Source organism: Protomyctophum bolini (genome assembly GCF_963924005.1).
Source record: "Protomyctophum bolini genome assembly, chromosome: 10".
Classification (NCBI taxonomy): domain Eukaryota; kingdom Metazoa; phylum Chordata; class Actinopteri; order Myctophiformes; family Myctophidae; genus Protomyctophum; species Protomyctophum bolini.
This window is the reverse complement of record NC_137871.1, coordinates 15,372,066-15,393,052: the sequence shown is the minus strand read 5'-3', so window position 1 is coordinate 15,393,052 and position 20,987 is coordinate 15,372,066. Positions and strand designations below refer to the sequence as shown.

Below are 20,987 nucleotides of genomic sequence, written 5' to 3'. Positions count from 1 at the left end.
TTGTGCTAGGAACAGAGAGAGATAGTGTTGCACTGTTGCCTGCTAATTACAATGTGGAGAGAGAGAGAGAGAGCATTCCCCCATGCAACTCTGTTATTTCTCGACCGTTTGGGACGCGGGTGGCTATCCGGAACCGGGCCGGCATTCTGTGACTCTGGAAGTTCCGGGGACCCCCCAGAGAGTTGCACCACTCAGTTCACACAGGTGTGATTTTACATGACAAATTCATGTTTGAAAACTGGAGAGCAGAGCAGATTTGGGCACATTACAGTAACGTGTGAGCAACAGATTAACAGAGACAAATAGTGCTGGATAACTTTAAGCCCTACATTTCAAAATGTATTGTGAAAAATCTTTATACACACTTGACCAATCACAACAACATAAAATACCCTCTCAAACAGGGTTTTAACTTCAGTATGCAGGTTTACACAAATGGCTTCTTTTGTGAAAAATACAAGAAGACATGCAATCAAAAGGGAATAAACACAATGCAAAAAAAAAAAAGAAAGAAAAATAAATCCCAGCATGTTTCTGATATCTGTATTTGTCTCAGATAATGATGTTTTCCCGCTTGGTTTGTTTTTAGCTGAATCTTACCTTATGAGGACAAATGGGGGGTGATGAGTTGAAAGACTTCTCTGGCGTCTGGTTCGGGTTCTACGAGGAAAAACATATTATCAGAGACATGCTTTCTGTAGAGCGCATCTCGCAGCAAATCTTTAGTGACAGTAGGTGCAGCTTATTTCCTGGTCCTCTTCCATTAGCATTTCTGTGAAACATTTCAGTGGACTTAAGAGACCCTATATCAACCAGGTCTTACACTAATCCAAGACCAGATGTGGCAGTCTTTGCGCACTGTCCCCCAGGGATTTCTCCCATGGTCACGTTTTAAATCTTTATCTTGAAAATATCACAAATGGTGGGGGGGAACTAACAAACATGTTTTGTTTTTGTTCTGTTTTGTTACACTTAACCCCTATTTTCTTTTTCCTTTCTTTGCAAATCCTTCTTTATCAGAATATTTCACCAAACATATGTCCCACATTTGACATACATGCGTGCCTACATGCATATTTCGAGGTGAGATGATTATCACATTGTTAATACACAAATACATCACTCAGTTACACGGAAACACCATTAAAAAGGCAGACACAAGGTAACAACAGATGGTCCCGCTGTTTGTGATTATGCAAAGATCCAAAGTATTTGCATATTCCCGATACCATTGAATAAGAAACTGAGCAGGAGCCATTGTGAGCTGACCTTAGTCAGAATAAGAAATGCAAAAAAGCGAACCCAGTAGGGAAGTGGCTGGGCTTTGCAAACTTCCTTGGGAATCATATAAGGGTCTGCCTCCTGCGAAGACCCTGTTGATTCCAAGCAGGTGCTTTCAGTTACGAATGTCCTCATCCAATTATGTGCCTGTGGTGTGTCTGATGCTCCCTGACACTATTAATGGCTTCCTCATGATATCACCAAGAGAGATGAGACACTCAACTGTCCAGACTCCTAACATCTATATTTCATTGCAACTTAAAGGGGGAACACCGCAGAGGCCAAAGCAACCGAGATTGGCCCTCGCTACAGCATAAATACCAAGCTTATGAAATATAAATGGATGAATGGGCCTTGCTAGGATGTCGGAATTAGTAGACACAATTTCTCCCTTACTAGCACTATAACCATGATATAATAATTGATGTGACAAATAAACATGAGTTATTTTCTTTGGGGAGAGAAGCTGGGAATTTAATTTCTCTCTCTCTCTCTCTCTCTCTCTCTCTCTCTCTCTCTCTCTCTCTCTCTCTCTCTCGCACGCTCTGTGTGTGTGTGTGTGTGTGTGTGTGTGTGTGTGTGTGTGTGTGTGTGTGTGTGTGTGTGTGTGTGTGTGTGTGTGTGTGTGTGTGTGTGTGTGTGTGTGTGTGCGGACTGTGCAAGACTGCGAGTGCATGTACGCATTAGAGAGGGAGAGAGCATATTCATGTACACTGTTTATGTATGCACATTTGTGTCCTTGTGTCTGTATGATTGGTTTATGATGATTCTCACTGGGCAAAAGCTCAAAACCTTTCCCCCTTTTTTGAATGACCTTGATCTATTTCCAAAAATGTAATGCGATCATTGCTGACATGATAGATAAATAAATAAATAATAAATAAAAAGTTTGGGGGTGTATGCTTTCATTCTTCAAGGACACAATAGATGCCAGTTTATTTTAAGTTTGTAGATGTCAGCAGCAACCTTTGCAATAATTCTGTGGCTGGTTTTGCAAATCAAAGCTTCCACTAATGCACACTGATGTTATTTCCCTGTATACATCCAGTTAATTGCAGCTAAGTGTTGTATGAATGGAACAGATGAGTAACAACATTAAAATACTCTTTGCTGGCTTACTTCCAACATTTCACACCCATGCCAAAGTTTAAAAGTTTGTGTTAATTCTCTCCATAGTTGCATCAGAAAAGTCTCCTGTGTAATAATTTTGAAATCTCATTTACTAGTCAGCACGCAAAATATCATTGCCGTGTCAGACAGAAACCTCCATATTTCATCATTGATTCCCAGCTAAATTAATACCCTGCTGCCTGAGGAAGAGTTTTGCATCTGAAACACCTTGCAGAGTAGGCTATAGGCTGCAAGATTTTAAGCCAATTGTATGTTCATTTGCCAGTTGTAATTTTATTGTTTAATTTGGAACTCTAGTAACACACTCTGACATTATCTCTAAAAAATTGAAATAAATGTCTCTCCGGCTCTGTAGTAAACAGAAAATGTATTTTCAGGTTGGGTTACCAATTTTATCCAATCAGGAGAGAGAATTCATACAGGATAAACAAGTGAAATTGGAAATGATGACACAAAGAAATGAGCAGATACAATTAGAACTCGAACACTATACAATTGAGACTGACATTGGGTACTCTCTCCTGATTGGATGAAATTGGCAACCCACCTGAAAATGTGTTTTGTCTATTAAAGAGACGGAGAGACTGAGAGAACCCTGTAAACACTCCATTACTGTAAGTGTAGATGCATATAGATGTTTAGCCTTTTCACACAAAACAACTTTAACCAATGAAAAGTATTAAACAGGGCCTCCGCCCCCAATTCCTGAAAAACTTCAACATTACTGCCTGACAGCAGCAATAGTAGATGTTGACTTATTTCCCATTGAGACCAGCATGAGACCGAGTCTACAAATGCCTTCTAAATCAGCAACAAATGCCTTCTAAATCAGTAGTTCAATAGCAGATGTACAAGCTCGCAAAGCGGGCACAAAGTGACGCACTGTGACCTTGTATATCTGCTATTTTTGAATAACCAACGCAAAAATCTAAAATGATGCATATGCTTTCCTTGTTGTAATGAGTTATAGTCAGAGATTATAAGTAAATCATTGATGTGCTGCACAAAAAAACAAACAAACAGCATACAGTAATTTCAGGCCATGCAAAGTGAAACAAAATTAAGTATTGGTTTAATTCTAAAACTCAATCTTGAATTTGCTGTTTTAATTCAAATAAAGAGAAATGCTGTTGAAGCTTGATAGGAGCCAATCTAAATCCCCTCCCTTCTCATGATTGAGAACACAAGCATACGCTCAGACGCACGCACGCACACACACACACGCACTTATCTCCTCAGGCTATAATCACTGTGCTATGTTTTTTAACAAGCTTAATGTTATTAAAATTGCATTTAACTCTTTAAGCAGAACAAAACAATGCTTTTCAATCAGGCCATGTTATGCTCACGTATAAAAGATTAATATTAAGGTTGAATCATTTATTCAGCTATGTGAAAACGTAAAGATTCAATAAAAAGTTATTTAAAAAAAAAGGTTGAATCATTTATCAATAATAATGGTAAGAGCTTTTGGATGTTTTAGACACTATACCACTAGTGTCCCTGTATTTGGAATGTCATTATAGGCAAACATTTCCCCAAAAAATATTTTATTTTTATTTGAATAGGGCATAAGTGGTTTAACACAACATATCTTGATTTTATTAAAAAAACGAAATATACAACAAGGTGTTATAGTGACAATACTACGACAATGACATATGTTTCAGTCTACCTCTGGTCCGGAACATGTTGTATCTGATAGGGAAACACTATTGACAAGGCTGGCAACAGAAGGCTTTGTATTACACCACATATTGATGTTTTTGTCTTTTCAGAGTGCCTGGATGGTTATTGTAATTTGATATGAGCCAGAGAGCACAACGCTGTGATGTATTACAATGTTGGTTTTCTGAGGAAACGGAAAGATAACTGAAATATGAGTTTCTACTGTATGATTTCTTTGGCGACATGCTGACTTAGCCAGCATCATGTCTGTGGTCCCTCCGTGTTGTGTTTCTTACGCATAACCCCAAAACTAACTCTGATCAGCAACGTATCCGTATCTCAACTTCTGCAGTGGCCATTTCATACACATACAACATGTAGCTATTAGCAAAAGCTCTCATGTGAAGTGCAACAACCCCACAGTCAACCTGGCATCTGTATTTTGCTCATATTAAAGCATTAGAGTGGCCATTTCCGTCGAGTGAAACTGTCGTACGGCGAAGTATGAGTGGTTAAGTGAATGACCATCAAGAATGCTAATGTGTGGGGAAACCCCAGTTAGCTTCATGCCAATGCTATAGCAACTCACTTAGAAAAGGACACTAGGAAACATATAAACAGCCTTCCCAAAACCATCCGACAAGCAGATACCATTGCATCCTTTAAATCTCTTCTCAAAACATATTTGTTCAGAAAAGCATCCCCCCCTGCCCTGTTGAATGTTTGTTCACTGAACTTTGTTGGTATTTTGTCTATTACAATTTCTTGTTGTTTCTATATTGCATCTTTAACTATGCTTTTTACTGTTGGCCATCTGGCTGTAAGTTTTTGATTTGCTATGTTGCATCTATTTTAATTTCCCTGCTTTTTAGTGAATTTGTTGTACAGCACTTTGTGACTTTGTCTAGAAAAGTAGCTATATAAATAAAGTTATTATTATTATTATTATTATTATTCCAACACCAGATCTAGCTATCTATCATCACTGTCCGACAGAATCTAAAAAAAAAAAGAATAACCCGTGTTCAAATCGATTCATTTTACTTGTTAAAGTTATACGGTGTATAACACAATGATAATATGTTTTTCCTCGTAGAACCCGAACCAGACGCCAGAGAAGTCTTTCAACTCATCACCCCCCATTTGTCCTCATAAGGTAAGATTCAGCTAAAAACAAACCAAGCGGGAAAACATCATTATCTGAGACAAATACAGATATCTGAACAATAACCTGAAATGTATTTATTTATATATTTTAGAGACAAGTTAATAAATTCAGTTTATTGTTACGTTCCAAAATGTCCTTCGGCGCAATAGGACCCTGTGAGACCTGACTTCCTTATTTTGAGCATGTCATTATAGCCGAACATTTTCTAAATGAGCAAAATGGCAGATCTATTTTGTAAAGTAACAACGTGTCGCATCACAAAATATGAAGTGAAAAAAACAAAAAACAAATGTAAAGATACAAGGTGTCTGCCCTGACATTTGTGCTAGAAGACTCTGGTCACATTCAGCAACCCAACTTCCCCAACAAATCCTGGGAAAAAAAAAACCAAAGACAGTAACTATTCAGTGCTGAGTGGACAGAAGAACTTCTGGCCCATTTGTATCTCACTCTACATTCTCTGCACACACAGGGGGGGCTTCATGCTGTCAACTTCTCTCTCTCCACTCAAAAGTGCCTCACTACATGTAGCGAGGCACAGCAGAAGCTGCTTTTCTATCTCTATCTACCCCCCCCCCCAATACTCGCACACACACGCATGCGCATGCACGCACGCACACACATTGTTTTCCCACTCCCATCCCACCAACAACACATGGTCCCCCTCCCTATAGGATTAGAAAAACGATGTAGTTCCAGGATTATCAGATGCCTTTGTTCATGTGACTGCCATGTTTTTGATCTGCAGAAAATATACTCTCTCTATCTCTCTCTGTGTTTCGCACTCTCTCTTTCCTCCTCTTTCTGGATGTTTGTTTTGCTAGTGCGACAAGAGCCTTTGGCAGTTTGAGAAATAACATATACACAGGTAAAAATGCCACTTGAAATGTCATTAGAGGGAATTCGTACACAATGCATAGTTATTTCATATTACGGTATAGTTTGTTTTAAAATTAATAAGTCAGCCCTGTTTTTGTTGTATATTCTATTCTTGGTTTTTTTTTACCTCTTAACACAATGGTAATTAATTATTCCGCCACTGCCAGCATTTCTTCAGTAGAGACCGTTATTTTGAAGGCCCACGGGTCTCAGGTCGTGAACCGGAAGTAAATTAACTCTGTGTAAAGTTTAAAGCGCAAATGTTGGAACTGTGATCATCGGTTCTTTAGTTATGGGCTGTAAATAACGCTTGTTTTGACCAAAAACACAATCTGTTAAAAGAATCTGAGATAAATGCATTATAGTAAATCTATTTACATTGAGGTGGACGGTTTTATTGGTTTCCTGGTTTCCTAGCAACCTAGAGCCATTCATACGTCCGCGAAGAGCACGATCTAACATTATCAATGAAAACCCTGAAGAGACGTCTGGGGTTGTCAATGGCAGTTAAGTGTTGGATATGAAATGACGTCCTGTCACATCAATAGCGGTTATTGTATTACTGTAGTTGATCGTGGTCTCCCAGGGCTCTATACATGGTCCGCTCCTTTTTTCCCTCTACACAAAATCTCTTTAATGGCCAATCAAGCATATTGTGTCATAGTATGAGGCCATTAATAATGAGCTCGTAGATCTGCTATTTCACCCAATGTCTGCCTATTATAGCATGCCCAGAATAGGTACGCTAAGGGTTCATGTGTTTAACCCATTCTGACCTGAGATCAGATTCATACGAGGTTTCCACTGGACACACACTGGTCTGATTAACCCATTCTGACCTGAGATCAGATTCTAAAAATGTCAGTCGCTCTTCGATTTTTCAAAAATAGCAGACCTACAAGCTCGTAGCGCGCCACTCGGTGGCGCGCTATGAGCTTGTAGATCTGCTATTTTTCAATAGCTAAAGCATAACATGATGCCAACACCAAAATGGGTGCCCGGTCAGAATGGGTTAAAGATTATCTTTAGGCACTTTTTGCTTTAGTTAGATAGGAGTGTAGAGATGGGAAACTGAGGTAGACGAGGGCAGCATGCAACACTAGGCCTCCGGCTAGAATCAGAGGGACACGGTGATCTTGTGGTCGACGTGCTAGCCAGTCATTTACGGCCATGTCCCCTGCAGTACCTTCCCTCTTGAATACTTTGTTACCTTGTTTTCTGTGCGGTGGTAAGGCATACTAAGCACCATAGATGATTTGCCTTGGATAGCCCCCCTCCCAACACACCCTGCTGCTGTTCATTAGCAATTTCGGTGCCTTGGGCAATAATGTGGGGCTTCAGTCTCTGCATTATTATTTATCTTGACTTGGACGTGCAATCAGAGGGACACCACGGTGTACGCAACACTTGTATCTCAAAGTGGTGCTTTTTTCCCCATGCTGGTTGGACTAAATTTCCTATAATTGCGAGCCAGAGGAACCGTGGCCCGATACCTCAAACAATGTTCTTCATCCTCATGCGACTATCATCCTGAATTAAAGTCATTGCCAAACCAGAACCGTAGAGATATCAAAACAATTATTTTGATGCAGCTTCAAGCGGCACAACATTTCAATTTGAATGGTACTCGAACATGGACTCGTTATGAGGCGTGGTTTCGGGTGCACAAAAAAGCCATCAAAAAATGATTGAATATCGTTTTAATGGGTACTAAAAACCTACAAGGCAGTCAAGCCTGTCTACCTGCCATGTTACTAGATAGACCTTGTCAGTCAAAGTGAAGAATACAAACCCACAGACAGGATGACATAGTGTAGGCATATGCATTCTGCTTCCCATCTCCCTCCCATCTTGGCATGTTTATCTAGCCTTACATGTGAGCTTAGTGCAACACTGTGCATATGCATACGCAATAATGAGGGTTCAAAAACCGACACCTGAAGGAAGCCACACATACAGTGTTGAGCTCTTTGAAATCGTGCCAGGATGGGGCTCATTTGCAAAGGAAAGTAAACTACCATACAATTTCAAACCATAATTGTTCGATGCAACAAAAAATATATAGAAAACTACGACTCTGTGGGTTTGTTGAGGAAAGGAGACAAGAGGGTTCACATGCAGTGGCCTGTGAGCATTATTGCCGTGGCTTATTTGCAGACCTTGCGTGGAATCGGTACAATGCCATGATTGCTTTGGCACAGAAAGAGGGCCTAATTTACATAAGAGGGTGTCCTAGAGGCACTCAGGAGCTCGCCTTTGACCGAGGTGCCAACAAGCCTGCGGAAAAAAACAATGTAATTACAGCCTACAAAGCTATTGTTCTGTTTAGAACAATAAACTACTCAATACAGCAGAACTCATACTAGAAAATTCACCAAATGGGTGTACAGAGTAAAAAAAACCTGGAAAAATCACTATGCCTTGTGTTCATAAAATCAAATGGACACAAAACTGTCTACAAATAAGGCTGTACCACTTCAAAATAATGTTAACTATGTAACATGTCCTTAGACTAATATTCTGCTCCCAGCATTAAACATTATCAATATCCACTAAATTACAATCCATATCCACCCACGATTTAGCTTTGTTTTTTCCCTGTCTCTTGAATGTTCCTGTTTGAAACAATCCCTGATACTGCAGATCAGCCTGATGACTGCAATGTTGTTGCGGATTACAGTAACATGGCTGTAGTGTATACCACACAGCTTTAGGATAATCTAAAATATATTGGAGAAAAGTTACCACTGTTTTCATTTTCATACCACTGCTACGACGTTTTATTATCATGAACCATCACCATTTCAAGATTTATCGTGAAAGAATGGGTGCAGGCATCAGAGTGCCATCAGGGGCCTACTGTTATTAATAAAATGTAACAAAAATGTTTCTTTGTGGCACAGAGAGAAAGTGTGGCAAATATATTATCATGCTGGTTGGTTTCAACAGATGTTCATACAAAAGCCACAGCTCATACTGAATACCAGTGGAAAACCACATTACTTTGACATTATCTCCTCTCCATCATAATATTGTAGCTCAACTGGCAAAACTGTTTCCATCAAACTGTAAATAGATTACATTACTTGTTTGCTGTAATCATCAACAGTGAGGGGGGGGGGGGGGGGTAGAAAACGGCTTGCCTATTGGAATTATAAACAAAGTAATACATTCTTAATCAAGTCATCAGTCAGAATCAAATTAAAGAGTTTAAAGAAAACATAACTTGTTTTGCTCTGAAGTTATGTAAATGTTCAGATTTCAGAGAGACAGTTCTGTTTGGGTCCAACTTGATGTAATAAACATGAGTGACTGTCGTATTCCATATTGCTTCACTTCTAGAATCGGAAGCACAACTTTTCATGACATCTCTGTAGCTTAAAGCTTGGTTCAATTCAAATGTAGGCCACAAGACGAGAGACTGTTAGCCGAAAAGCTCTCTAATCCAGTAATATTTTGGGTGACTTTCTAAGATAAAACTCTTTGGCATTGTCTTGACGAGAGAGCCTCGCCTCGCTTGAGTGTCTTTGGGCGCCGGATGAATCCACATGGCGAGTGTCGGACGTGTACACTTGACCATATAATGTGGTATGCTTGTCGCAACGCGGAATGCGTCTCTCCCTTCAAAGTATATTTCTTGGCCCGCTCTCATCACTCCCTCAAACCAATTTGTCATTCTAAGCCCAGCCGTGTTGTTGCCAGCGCCTGGATGATGTCGCTGGGATGCTGTGATCCAAACAGCGGCTAGGGAGCAGGCCAAGTGTTACTCCTGCTACCCTGGGACGTTGAGCGGGCGCTTCTGCCTGCTGATGCACGTCTCCAAGGCCGAGAGGAACTGGCTTTGCAGACACTTTCAATTCGATACGGAGCGAGGCTCATCTACTTTGTGAGGACTTTACACTGTGTGTGCACGCGTGCACACGCGTGAGGTGTGAGGTAGACTGAGTAATGTGTTATATATACTATGCTTTAGTGTGTAACTTCTAGTGTTGGATACAATTATCAGGAAATAAGACTGAGCTACAGTACTTTGTTTGCAATTATAGTGTTCACCAAGTTCTAATGACATTCTACTTCTTACCGGTTGATGGCCTTTAGAGGTCAATATATTCACTGTTTTTCTCGAGCACATTTGCCTCTTAGGAGCAATGCAATCCAAAATGGTCTTGGTCACTTCATTAGTTGTACTGCACGAAAGCACTAATGTCCTCATTCAAATGCTCGGATGCTGCTTTGTTGTCAAGTTTTTCAGAAACCGCTTTTACTAAGGCAGGTTGTGCCTCTAGTCGGGTAAGCATATTCAAAATTACATTAGCTGCAGATGGTTATTGACTGCTTTTTTGCAGTCAGGCAAAACGTCAGTTTAGAAAATGAAAATAAATAACAGACTATTAAGTGAATTACCCAATGTGTACACAGTATTCTCTGTTAGCAATTGCAATCCATGATGACTAATTATTGTCTTCAAGGACCATATTAGTCTGTAAACACTAATTTCACCTGCTAAATGGAATTTGAATTTAGTTCATGATTGTGTGGAGGGACATCATGGGGAAGTGTAGATTGTCCAATGTCAACTGAACCCCTATAATGAATGAATTTCATTTTTATAGTGCTTTTCCAAGTGCTCAAAGCGCTTGGTTCATTCATTCATACATTGGGAGGTGAAGCGGCGAACAGTCGCTGCCAGCGTCCTCACTTCCCACTTTTGAACATGTACATTTGTGTACATTTGAATTATTGTAACTGTATGAAAAAATGTGTCATATAATCCCATGAGGGATGGGCCACGAGGTGGCATGACTTAAAGAAGCTATAACATGCGTTTTAAATTAGTTTTTAACATTTAATACATATTGTTTATGTCCCTCAAACTTATTTCTAATGGTTTGAGCCTCAATCACCAATCTGATATAAGCAGTCCAAGTCATTTTTAGCTGCAGTACCACAATGTCCTGAGGTGGTGGGGGCGCTGATATGCATTATTTTTTTATATCATTATAAAACTAATGCTAGATAATCCCAGGCTTGTTTCCATTCCATGCCAGCTTGAAAAATAAACAATGGTGGACATTGTAAACAAAGTTGAAATGCTAATTTGGAACTGAAGACTGAAAAGGGGGAGGAAGTATACAAAGTAGGGCGATACTGATGACATCACGCATATGGCTAAATCAGTTGAGCTGTTCCTGAGAGCAATTTCAATAAAAGCCCCTACTGGCCTACTGTATATGATGACAAAGCCTGATTGTTCAAAATTGCGTATGTATGGGGATAGAACACACATAGGGGAGCTAAAAAAAAAACACCAATTCTTTTTTTTTAAGTTGAATTTCATGTTATAGGTCCTTTAAATAAAATAATTCATTAACATTTACTTTTAACAGACATACAGTAGAGTGGCAGCCAAGTCTATGGACGTTTGTTTACAGCAGCTGAAACCAACATTACCAGGCGCCCTTCACTTCACACGAGTGTGATTTTTTTATGTAATTGTTAAATTGTGATATTATCAAACATATCAAACATATCAGACAGTCTTCATGTCCCAAATCACATGCATTTATTCAGTCTAACCAGAAGCAGCGATAAAAACATACCCCCAAAGCAACAGAAAAAAGATTGACCACAGGGGGACTTCGAAAGCAGAGGTATGGAACTCCCGATGCTAATCATCACCTGCTGGTGAAATTACAGAGCACCTCCTCTATGTTGATGAGTGTCCTTTGGAGGAGCTCAGACGAGGGCCTTTCAGACCTTTTTGTTTTGATGTTACAGCCTTTTGAGAGTTTGCGTTCAGGATTAAACTGTGCATGGCTAATGCATGTTCAAAAGAGTTATTCATCCCTCTGAAAATAGACCCCTTAATTTGTCTCAGTGTGGGTTTTTGAAGTACCCTTTTGAATGCCTAGCCCTTGGTTGTGTGGAGCTCCACCATTTTATCCATCTGACTGAGCGAGATGCAGTATTTGACTGGGAATAAATTTGGAAAACGGCAATCAGTTTCACTTGTATGGACACAGTTAACATGTGTATGACTGGTCCTTGAGCGTTGATGGCAGAGCCATGCGTGACTACGGCCAGAGCCCAATCATACCAGCTGTGTGCCATTCCCTCAGAGTCACCGGTTGTGCCAACCATGTGTTCCACACTATTAGCGCAGTGGCAGACCTCCACCAGACCCCCCAAATGGAAGAGTTAGGACCACATATGAACTGGAACATCTAGAGGATTTGTCTCAAAGGGACAATCGGCAATATGGAAGGGCCTATGAGGTATTTTATCAACCATATATAGTAGCAACCTAGTAGCAACCTATAGTAGCAATGTTGGTTGCTTGTTCCGTATACTGCAGTCCTTACTGAGTGGACTTACATTGAATTTGCTGTGCATCTTTCTTGTGCTCCGGAGGATGCCTGGTGGTCCCAGGTTTTACTCCCATTATAAGAGCACAGGATTTAATGATGGCAGCGTTGATCGGCCATTGAGTTCAAACCACTGAGGTGCAAGGAGAAGTGTGACCTGGTGTAACTATAGTTTAAAACATTATTCTAACTCAAGTTCATGGCACAATTATAACAAGGACAATGGTGAACAATATAGTTAGAATTATCAAGGCGATAGTGTTTGTAGTAAAGAAATGGATTGCCGGATTGCCGGCGTGTGGAAGGGAGGCGACTTTGGTGGCAGTGCAATGAGCATTGTTCCACGGGTGGTGTTGAGGCTCGGTGATGGGCGCGACATGAGGAGATAGATCTGGAACGACGCGGAGGGTAAGTCCGTGACATCACTGGCGTGTGAGTGCAGTGTGTAGGACGGCGGTGCAGTGGTGAGGAGGGCGGGCTGGGCATGACGTAGCTATTGACTTTAGGTTCCTTAGCCGTGTGTGCGCATGAAGATTACATTTGTTGTGCTTGATTTCACCTCTCAGTCAACTGTCTTTTTAGCACTACTGGATGAGCTACAGAACAACCACCACTTGTAACAATAATCACAAGACATTATAAAGCATTTTATAATGACTATGATTATGATTATTACAGTTGTAGTAGATGAAAGTAATTATAATCCAATCTAATCACAGTTATAATGCCTTATGTGATTAGTGTTGGGAGTTACATATTACAATGTAAGTAAGTAACACGTTAGTGTAACTCCACTATTTTCTGCAGTAACTAGTATAGTGTAAGTGTATTCAATAATATTAACACAGTTACAATAACTGAAATTGTAATTGGCTTACGTTGTGTGAATACTTGAGAGCATTATCCTCATTATTTAGGAGGTTTATTATCATTCGATTTGATAGCCGATCAACTTACACTCTACTGTTTATACACACATGAGAAGGTGTTGCACTGCTTCTGCTTTGAAGACTAAACCACATACTACCACTAACAATACATGTCATATATGTTTATGTGGTTATTAGTTTCCGGCAACAAGATTGCGTTTGCAAAATAGAGCTTGTTATGTCTAGAGCGAGAGAGGCTACATGCTCATTGCCGCAGAAAAAAATGTGCTCCTTTGCAAAGGTGCATGTAATTTATTAAAAGCAAACCTCCCCACGGTATGGAGATCATACTGCATATGTAAACGTGGGCAAGACTGCTGGTTAACTTGCACATTTTCCTGCAAATTGTCTTGTGGATGAGTGTCCATGACACTGAGAGATAGGAACTTGTTTCTATTATTTAATGGCCAAAATCGAATGTTCCAATGAAATCCCACATTCCGGTGCCAGTGACCTGAACCCCAGCACAGTAAGAATTTAGAAAGCATTGTAGAATAGCTGTCTCTCTCTCTCTCTCTCTCTCTCTCTCTCTCTCTCTCTCTCTCTCGCAGACATAATTACACCCTGTAACAGTCTAACAGATGACAGAGAAACTGGATTCATTATCCCTTTTCTTCCGCCAACGCTTGCCACCTACCTACTGTATGTCTGCAAGATAGCCTCATTGAGATATCCAAGAACAGGGCAATGAAATTTGTGTTAATTCAGAAGGAGCTGTCATATTTCTGGATTGCCTTGAACGCAGAGCATCCTGAATTGGCAAATCATGCTTTTAAAACCTTGATGCTCTTTGCAACAACTTAGCTACTTATGTGAGAATGATCTAAGACTGAAAGTTAGTTTTTCCCAGTACAACTTGCACTGAAACTCTCTATTGCAAACTCCTTTTCTAACTGTGCATTGTGCAATGTGTATACATTAGTTAAAGTAATTGTAATGCAGTATGTACAGTAACACGTGTTTACAGAATTATTAGTTTTACAGGTTGTAGTCCATTATGTAAAGGATATTATTATTGTCGACAATTATTCCGCTTATTACACAGCTACTTAATAAATAAATAAATAAATTGACCCAAAAGCAACAACAAAACAACGTATTTCCTTAATTGCTTACAGTAATGAAAATATTCATGTGGTGTTGCGCTGGGCGCCCGCCCAGCGCAACACGGTCACCTCAGAAAACAAGGAAGTGTTAATCAAATAGAATACATTTTAGGTTACTGCATCGTCGATTTCTCACTCACACAAATATTTTCAAAAACATTCATTAGACTCGAGCAACAATGACAGTTGTAAATGACATGGTGTATGTTTACATGGCTGTCATGTTAGATACAGCATAAAATACATGCAGCACAGCAGGTGCTCTGAGGCTTTGATTAGACAACGGTCTGTTATTGAGCCCGTCGGTCATTATCTAGACATAACACAGCCTGCTGAATTTAGCGATTGACCAAGCAGAATCAAGCATTCAATCAAGCCGTGTAATAAATTATGTATATTATATGCGGTTTACTTTTTTAGCAGAATACAAAAGAAGAAGAAGAAAAAAACACACATAGTGTAGTGAGCTGTCCATGGTGCTGGGCATAGTCTACCCTGTAGGATGTAATGTCGGTACAAGACTGTTGTTGAACCATTGTCTGGGAAACACTGCATACCCTAATGAAAATACATTGAAATGAACTTAAAAAAAACAACAACATTAAGCCACTGTGCTCGTGCGCTGCCTTTACCCCACAGCAGGCCACGTTTCTCCCATCATCACACACTACACCACAGCCCAGCACACTGCCATCAAATGGCAGCGTCTCTATGTCTCTGCACACCGGGTGTCCTAAACTTCTATTACGGCTACCAATGGCAGAGGCAGAGGTTATGACCATGGGCCGGGGAGGATATTTGTGTCTCTCGCTCTACATTAGCAGCGTCTTTGGAGTAGGCTTTATAGATTCGGACAGAGGCACAAGAAGGCTTTATCAGCTGAAACACAGTGGAACACATTAAGGGATCAGAACAGAAAAGGTCAATTGTAGCTGTGGGCAGTGCTTTGTTGTAGCAGCCAGTGTTTATGTGGCACCAAAGCAAAGTGGCATGTCTGAAAATAAGTAACCATGCCAATTGCCCGTACCAAATCAACCTCTTAAACTAGATACTTCATTGACCGGAGTCCCCCAGGGGCCTGCACCACCTTGTCTGTCTCTACACCAAATTAATGTAGCAGATCTATATGCTCAGAGTCACAATGCTTTGCAAAGCAACATCTTGAGCTTGTAAATCTGCTATTTTCTGTGATTGTTTGCCTATTCTCGCTGAATGTTCACCTATTTGATGCCCAGAATAGGGACGCAAGGGGTTGATTTTAGAAGCACTAATTAAAATTTATATTTTTAGACAGTGGTTGTGCAGTAAGTTACAGTACTTTATTCTAAAACCTCTGATGACCTGATCAGCAAGCTGTTTTTACACATTCAAGAGACAATATTAAATATTATGAAGGCTACAGGAACTTATGATGCTTACAATTGTACATTATTGTAGTAAATTGTTGAATTGTAGTTTAACTCTGCCTCCTAAGGTCACTCACTGTGTAAAATCCAAATCCCCTGACATTCTGTCATTAAAACGGCACGTTTGTCTTGTACAGATGATGCAACCAATTCCTTTCAGGGTTTAAGATTGTGTGTGTGTGTGTGTGTGTGTGTGTGTGTGTGTGTGTGTGTGTGTGTGTGTGTGTGTGTGTGTGTGTGTGTGTGTGTGTGTGTGTGTGTGTGTGTGTGTGTGTGTGTGTGTGTGTGTGTGTGTGTGTGTGTGTGTGTGTGTGTGTGTGAGAGAGAGAGAGAGAGAATATGAACAATAGACATTGTGTTGTGATTTACTTGTGTTTTGCAGGGCAGTACTCACTCATTGAGCCAAATCCTTAATCCTTTACAAGATAATAATAATGTAATCCTTATTCCCAGATGGAAACGTTTTCTGAAAAGACCGTTTTTGGCCCCTGTCTGCAGAGGTTCCATCCAAAAGAAAGAGCAATAGGAAGTCATTTAAAATGCACTGCAATTAAAATAAAATAAGACACTGTCCAATCCTTTCCTCCCATGCTAATACTCTCCGATACAGATGTACTCAAGTTAGAAGTTTAATAATCCCCCCTCCCTGCAAATAAATAGTGCATTCATTTGGAACACTAATGTTGTGCTATTACTCTGTCTCAAAGAGGATTTGTTTGGAAAATAGATTTATTTTATTTTCTTTCCTCTGTCTGAAAAGACCATGGAGTGATCTCATAATGTGGTCTTTACAATATGCCTTAGGTAATTGTACTCTGTTATGATTAATAAAAGAAAGTACTAGAAAAGTTGTTGTCGCATTACTGTAGGACAGCGCGCAGCAAAATTGATGACATAATGATTGATATGTCTTTAGCCCTGGGTTCACAAATGCATTTGGCATACAAAATTCAGCTGTGCACATGTAGTACACATACTGTATATGCACTCATAAGGACACCCGCACAGTCATACCATACTATGCAATAATGCTTGCTGTGCCAAGTTTTCTCTCCAGAGGGTATACAACACATGGTTTATACCACAACCGTAATGAACCTAACAATCGCTTCTCCATGAACACCGCTGTGAGATGCCATATCTTATCTATCTATCAGATACCGTAGATAGATAGATCGACCGAGAGACCGAAAGAAAAAAAATCTATCTATCTATCTATCTATCTATCTATCTATCTATCTATCTATCTATCTATCTATCTATCTATCTATCTATCTATCTATCTATCTATTTTTCTTCCCTTCATCTCCCATTGTTTCCATTTGAAATTCAATTCAATCCCATCCAGTTTCTCTCCCAGCATGAGGCGGCTTCAAAGCCGTGCTCCGTGGACAGAACCGTCGATCCTCTCACCCACCTCCTGGTTGTTTAAAGGAGAAAAGGCACAGCAGTGCAGTTCCTTAAACACACATCTACCCCAGAACCAACACAAGGACCACTGTTTTGCTAAAGAGGCAACCCCCCACCTCTTACTCTGACACACTCTCTCTCTTTCTCTCACAACCCATGCCCTCTATAGACCTCATTATTCACCCCCATATCTCTCTCTAACTCTAGCTTTCCTGTTCTACCACTTTGCTCTGGCAGGTTCTCACACCATCACTCTGTCCGTCAATATATTCTCACTTTGCCCCCCTACACTCGTCCCCCCAGACCAAATGTCCCGGCCTTCTGTCCATGCGCTTTCCGCTGTCTTTCTTGTGTCACTACTTGACTTCACCTCCGCTTCTCTCTTTTGGTCCGAGTGCAAAAGTGACTGATGCCAATCTGAGGCAGCTGTAAGGCTCTGGGCCATCCCTCTAACCTCCCGCGCAGTCACCTCTTGAACATAGGAAGGGAAAGAAAGGGAAGGGAGGATGGGGGATATTCGCCATGCCCGCCCCTGTGACATTGTCTGGGGGGGAGGCAAGGCTTTGGGGGCCCCTTGGCAGGGAGTGCGGAGTGGTTCACGGGGGTGCTCATTATGGCTCTGTAGGGACTGTCCTCCAGGGCATCCACTGTGTGGCTGTGGAGCTCATTACACCAGGCAGCCGCGGAGCTTGAAGCGCCCAGAGGCAGCAGGGCTCAGCAGAGAGATAAGAAAGGGGAGGGCTATCCAGATTACCCTTAATCAGAGGCACCTGTAGACACCCAGTGTATCCTTCACTTCCTTACTATACTTCCTTGTTGCCTTTTTTTTTTACTACAGTAACCCTCCATTCTTGTAACCCCCCACCACCATTCTAACTCACTGCTGTAATCAATGATTATCCAGAGTTGCACAGCTTGACTTCGAATGAGAATTCGCCAGTGTATGATTCACAAGTGTTTTGTCCCCCCAACAGAATGTCAATTATTTACATTTGCATGATTTTAATGTAGCAGTGTGTGTCTCATCAGCAGTTATATGGAACCGAACAACCAAAATACTCAAGGACCTCCTGAGGGAGTCCACTTGGAGTATGTGTCCCAGAGTGTGCCAATGGTTTCAGAGAACCAGAAAGCCACGTATGTTTGCGTGTTCTGCGAAGGACACACTGAGGGCTCCATCTTGTGCCACCCTTATCCCTTATCCCTAAACTTATTTGCCATTTTGTTACTATTTTGAAAATCATTTTAAAATAATTCAACTAGCCGATCCACATCTACACGTTGTGAGCTTGTAGATCAGCTATTTGAACTATTTTAAAAGGTTTTTTTAAATAGTAAAAAATGGCAAATAAGTTTAGGGATAAGGGTTAAGGGCGCAAGATATAGCCCCATATCTCAAAGTGTTTGGGGGCACTGTCTTACAACAAGTTACGTGCGCCATAGAGCTTCAATGGCAGTCAACGAGTAAAAAATATATATATATATATATATATATATATATATATAACTGTCACTTGTTTGGATGAGTGTTTGTTTCCAAAGCATGCATACTGTAGTACACAAGTGTCGACTTTGATGAAAGTTATTGGGTCTGTTTTAAGCACCACAGTGATGTACTGTAGGGATTAATAAGAAGACAAGTACAATATGCACGACTCGCACGACTGAACCGCTCTGTTATCCTCTCTTCTTCTTTGCACGACTCCCCTCAGGTATTGAGACATTCTTTGAAAGCAGCTGTCAAGCTGTTGTCTTTGCAGCCCCACAGTTCACCCACAGAACCTGTGCTTCAGTTTCTGAAGCATTTCAATTTCCCTTTCACTGTCTGTAAAGTGTGGAAGGAAACTCAACAGCCCATGTTGATGTGCTCTATCTGATATTGTTTCTAAACATCCATCTAATAACCAATTCAAATGGTTTACAGTGTATACCTACATCAACAAATACTGTAGGCTATACATATTCCATAAGGTCCACTTACTCTGAGTTTGCACTTTGTCAGTTGCTCTCGATAAGTGCTCGATCTGCTAAATGCCTAAATTATATGAAGTAACTTCAACCTCTACTTGACTTATTAATTATTTCTCTGCTAGGTATGTATATATTCGTACCCCCCAGCAATGGGACGTTATCAGCCAGGTATAGAGCGTCGCAGTCCCGCCCCCTTTCATGACGACGCCAGGCCCAGGAAATAATTCCCAATGCATTTTCCCATAGACATTTCAAAAAGTATTTAATTAAAGACTTTTTAAGCGTCGTGCGAAGCCAACTCGAGTCGTGACAAATCATGACAACAAACACAATATTTTGGACCAAACAAATAATCACAAAGAAGAAAAACAACAAAAAAAGTGTTTGGCCCAAAACATTTGAGCTTGGCTTTGTCCGCGGTGTAAACGTCTTTAAATAAATACTTTTTGAAAAGTCTATGAGGAAAATGAACGGGGATTTCTTTTCCGGGTCGCTCGAGGGGGCGGGATTGCGACACTCTATACTCTGTGTATATAGAGCGTCGAAGTCCCGCCCCCTCGAGAGACCCGGAAAATAAGTCGCCGTTCATTTTCCTCATGGGCATTTCTTCGCATCGAAAATGTAGCTGGTTGTTCTGCTAGCTAAAGGCTGCGGGCTGTGTTGTGATGAGTCGTTCCACTTCCGGAAGCCCCCACCTTCCTGTTTAACCCGGAAGGACAACAAGCTCATGGAGTCAATGAGCGGCAGTGAAGCGGTCAAACTTTTTTAACACTAGATGGCAGCAAAGGATTTAAAGTGGACGCAGGCGCTGGCATAAGTGAACTACATTTATGCTACCAGCTAGCGGCACAGAAATCATTTTGTACATTACTTTTACTTGAGTACTGTTTTTAGCTACTCTACCCACATCTGCTTATAACAAGCACAAACACGTTTCCCAACTAAGTAGTTCATCCTCTTGTAAATATTTATTTTATCAATCATGCAAGATGGCCTCAATATTTCTATTTCAGCTTGATTGGCTGCCACAGCTGACAGATCGAGGTATGATATGAAATATCAAAAAAGAGAAAAGACCCATGTTGACATGTTGATCAACTTGTTCCCTCGATTCCCAGCAAGTAAAGCACTCTCATCTTTACAGGCAAACCACAAGCTGTACCGTGAGGAAGAAAATAAAACAATATTCAAATAATAATAGACAAACTGGAATACTGTGGATACGTTCATGTGCTTTTATCTGGGTGTTTAGTTGATGGAGTGGTTGTTTGCCTGCAGTGGAAAGGCAAAAGGTGAAACAAAAACAAAGAACCTAAGGAAGTTGAACTTGGCAAGACAATGTATTTTCTCTGCCTCAAATCAAAACAAACCTCAAGTTGCATAAAGTGCATAACCCCTGTGAGCAATTCTCTCTCCTGTTTCCAGCTTCTAAAACTTAAAAGTGAATGGCTTGTGATAGAGTTGCTGATACTAAATTGTCACACATTTTGTTCTGCTTGCAAGATGATGGATTATATTCATCAGTGCGAGGCCTCTAATCAAATATATAGAACTCAAACTCATCTACGGAGGAGGGGGTGCTGATCTAGGATCACCAATCATGTCATCGTTCTACTTTCTACTCTCATGATGCAAAGCTCATTAGAGTACTGTACTAGTTAGTTGGTGTCACT

At 40.6% G+C, this 20,987-nt stretch overlaps 1 protein-coding gene across 3 annotated transcripts in view; it reads right to left on the bottom strand.

Annotated features, from left to right (window-relative positions):
* Positions 1-20,987, bottom strand: part of pcdh11 (protocadherin 11) — a gene marked incomplete at both ends in the record, with an annotated part of 145,804 nt that overhangs the window by 87,075 nt on the left and 37,742 nt on the right. For 2 of the 3 annotated variants that reach the window (XM_080773549.1, XM_080773550.1), the window contains one exon: positions 601-660. The exons of the other annotated variant lie outside the window; for it this stretch is intronic. In XM_080773549.1, coding sequence (XP_080629675.1) covers positions 601-660 — 60 coding nt within the window. The remainder of the gene's footprint in view (positions 1-600; positions 661-20,987) is intronic. 3 annotated transcript variants of the gene reach the window in all.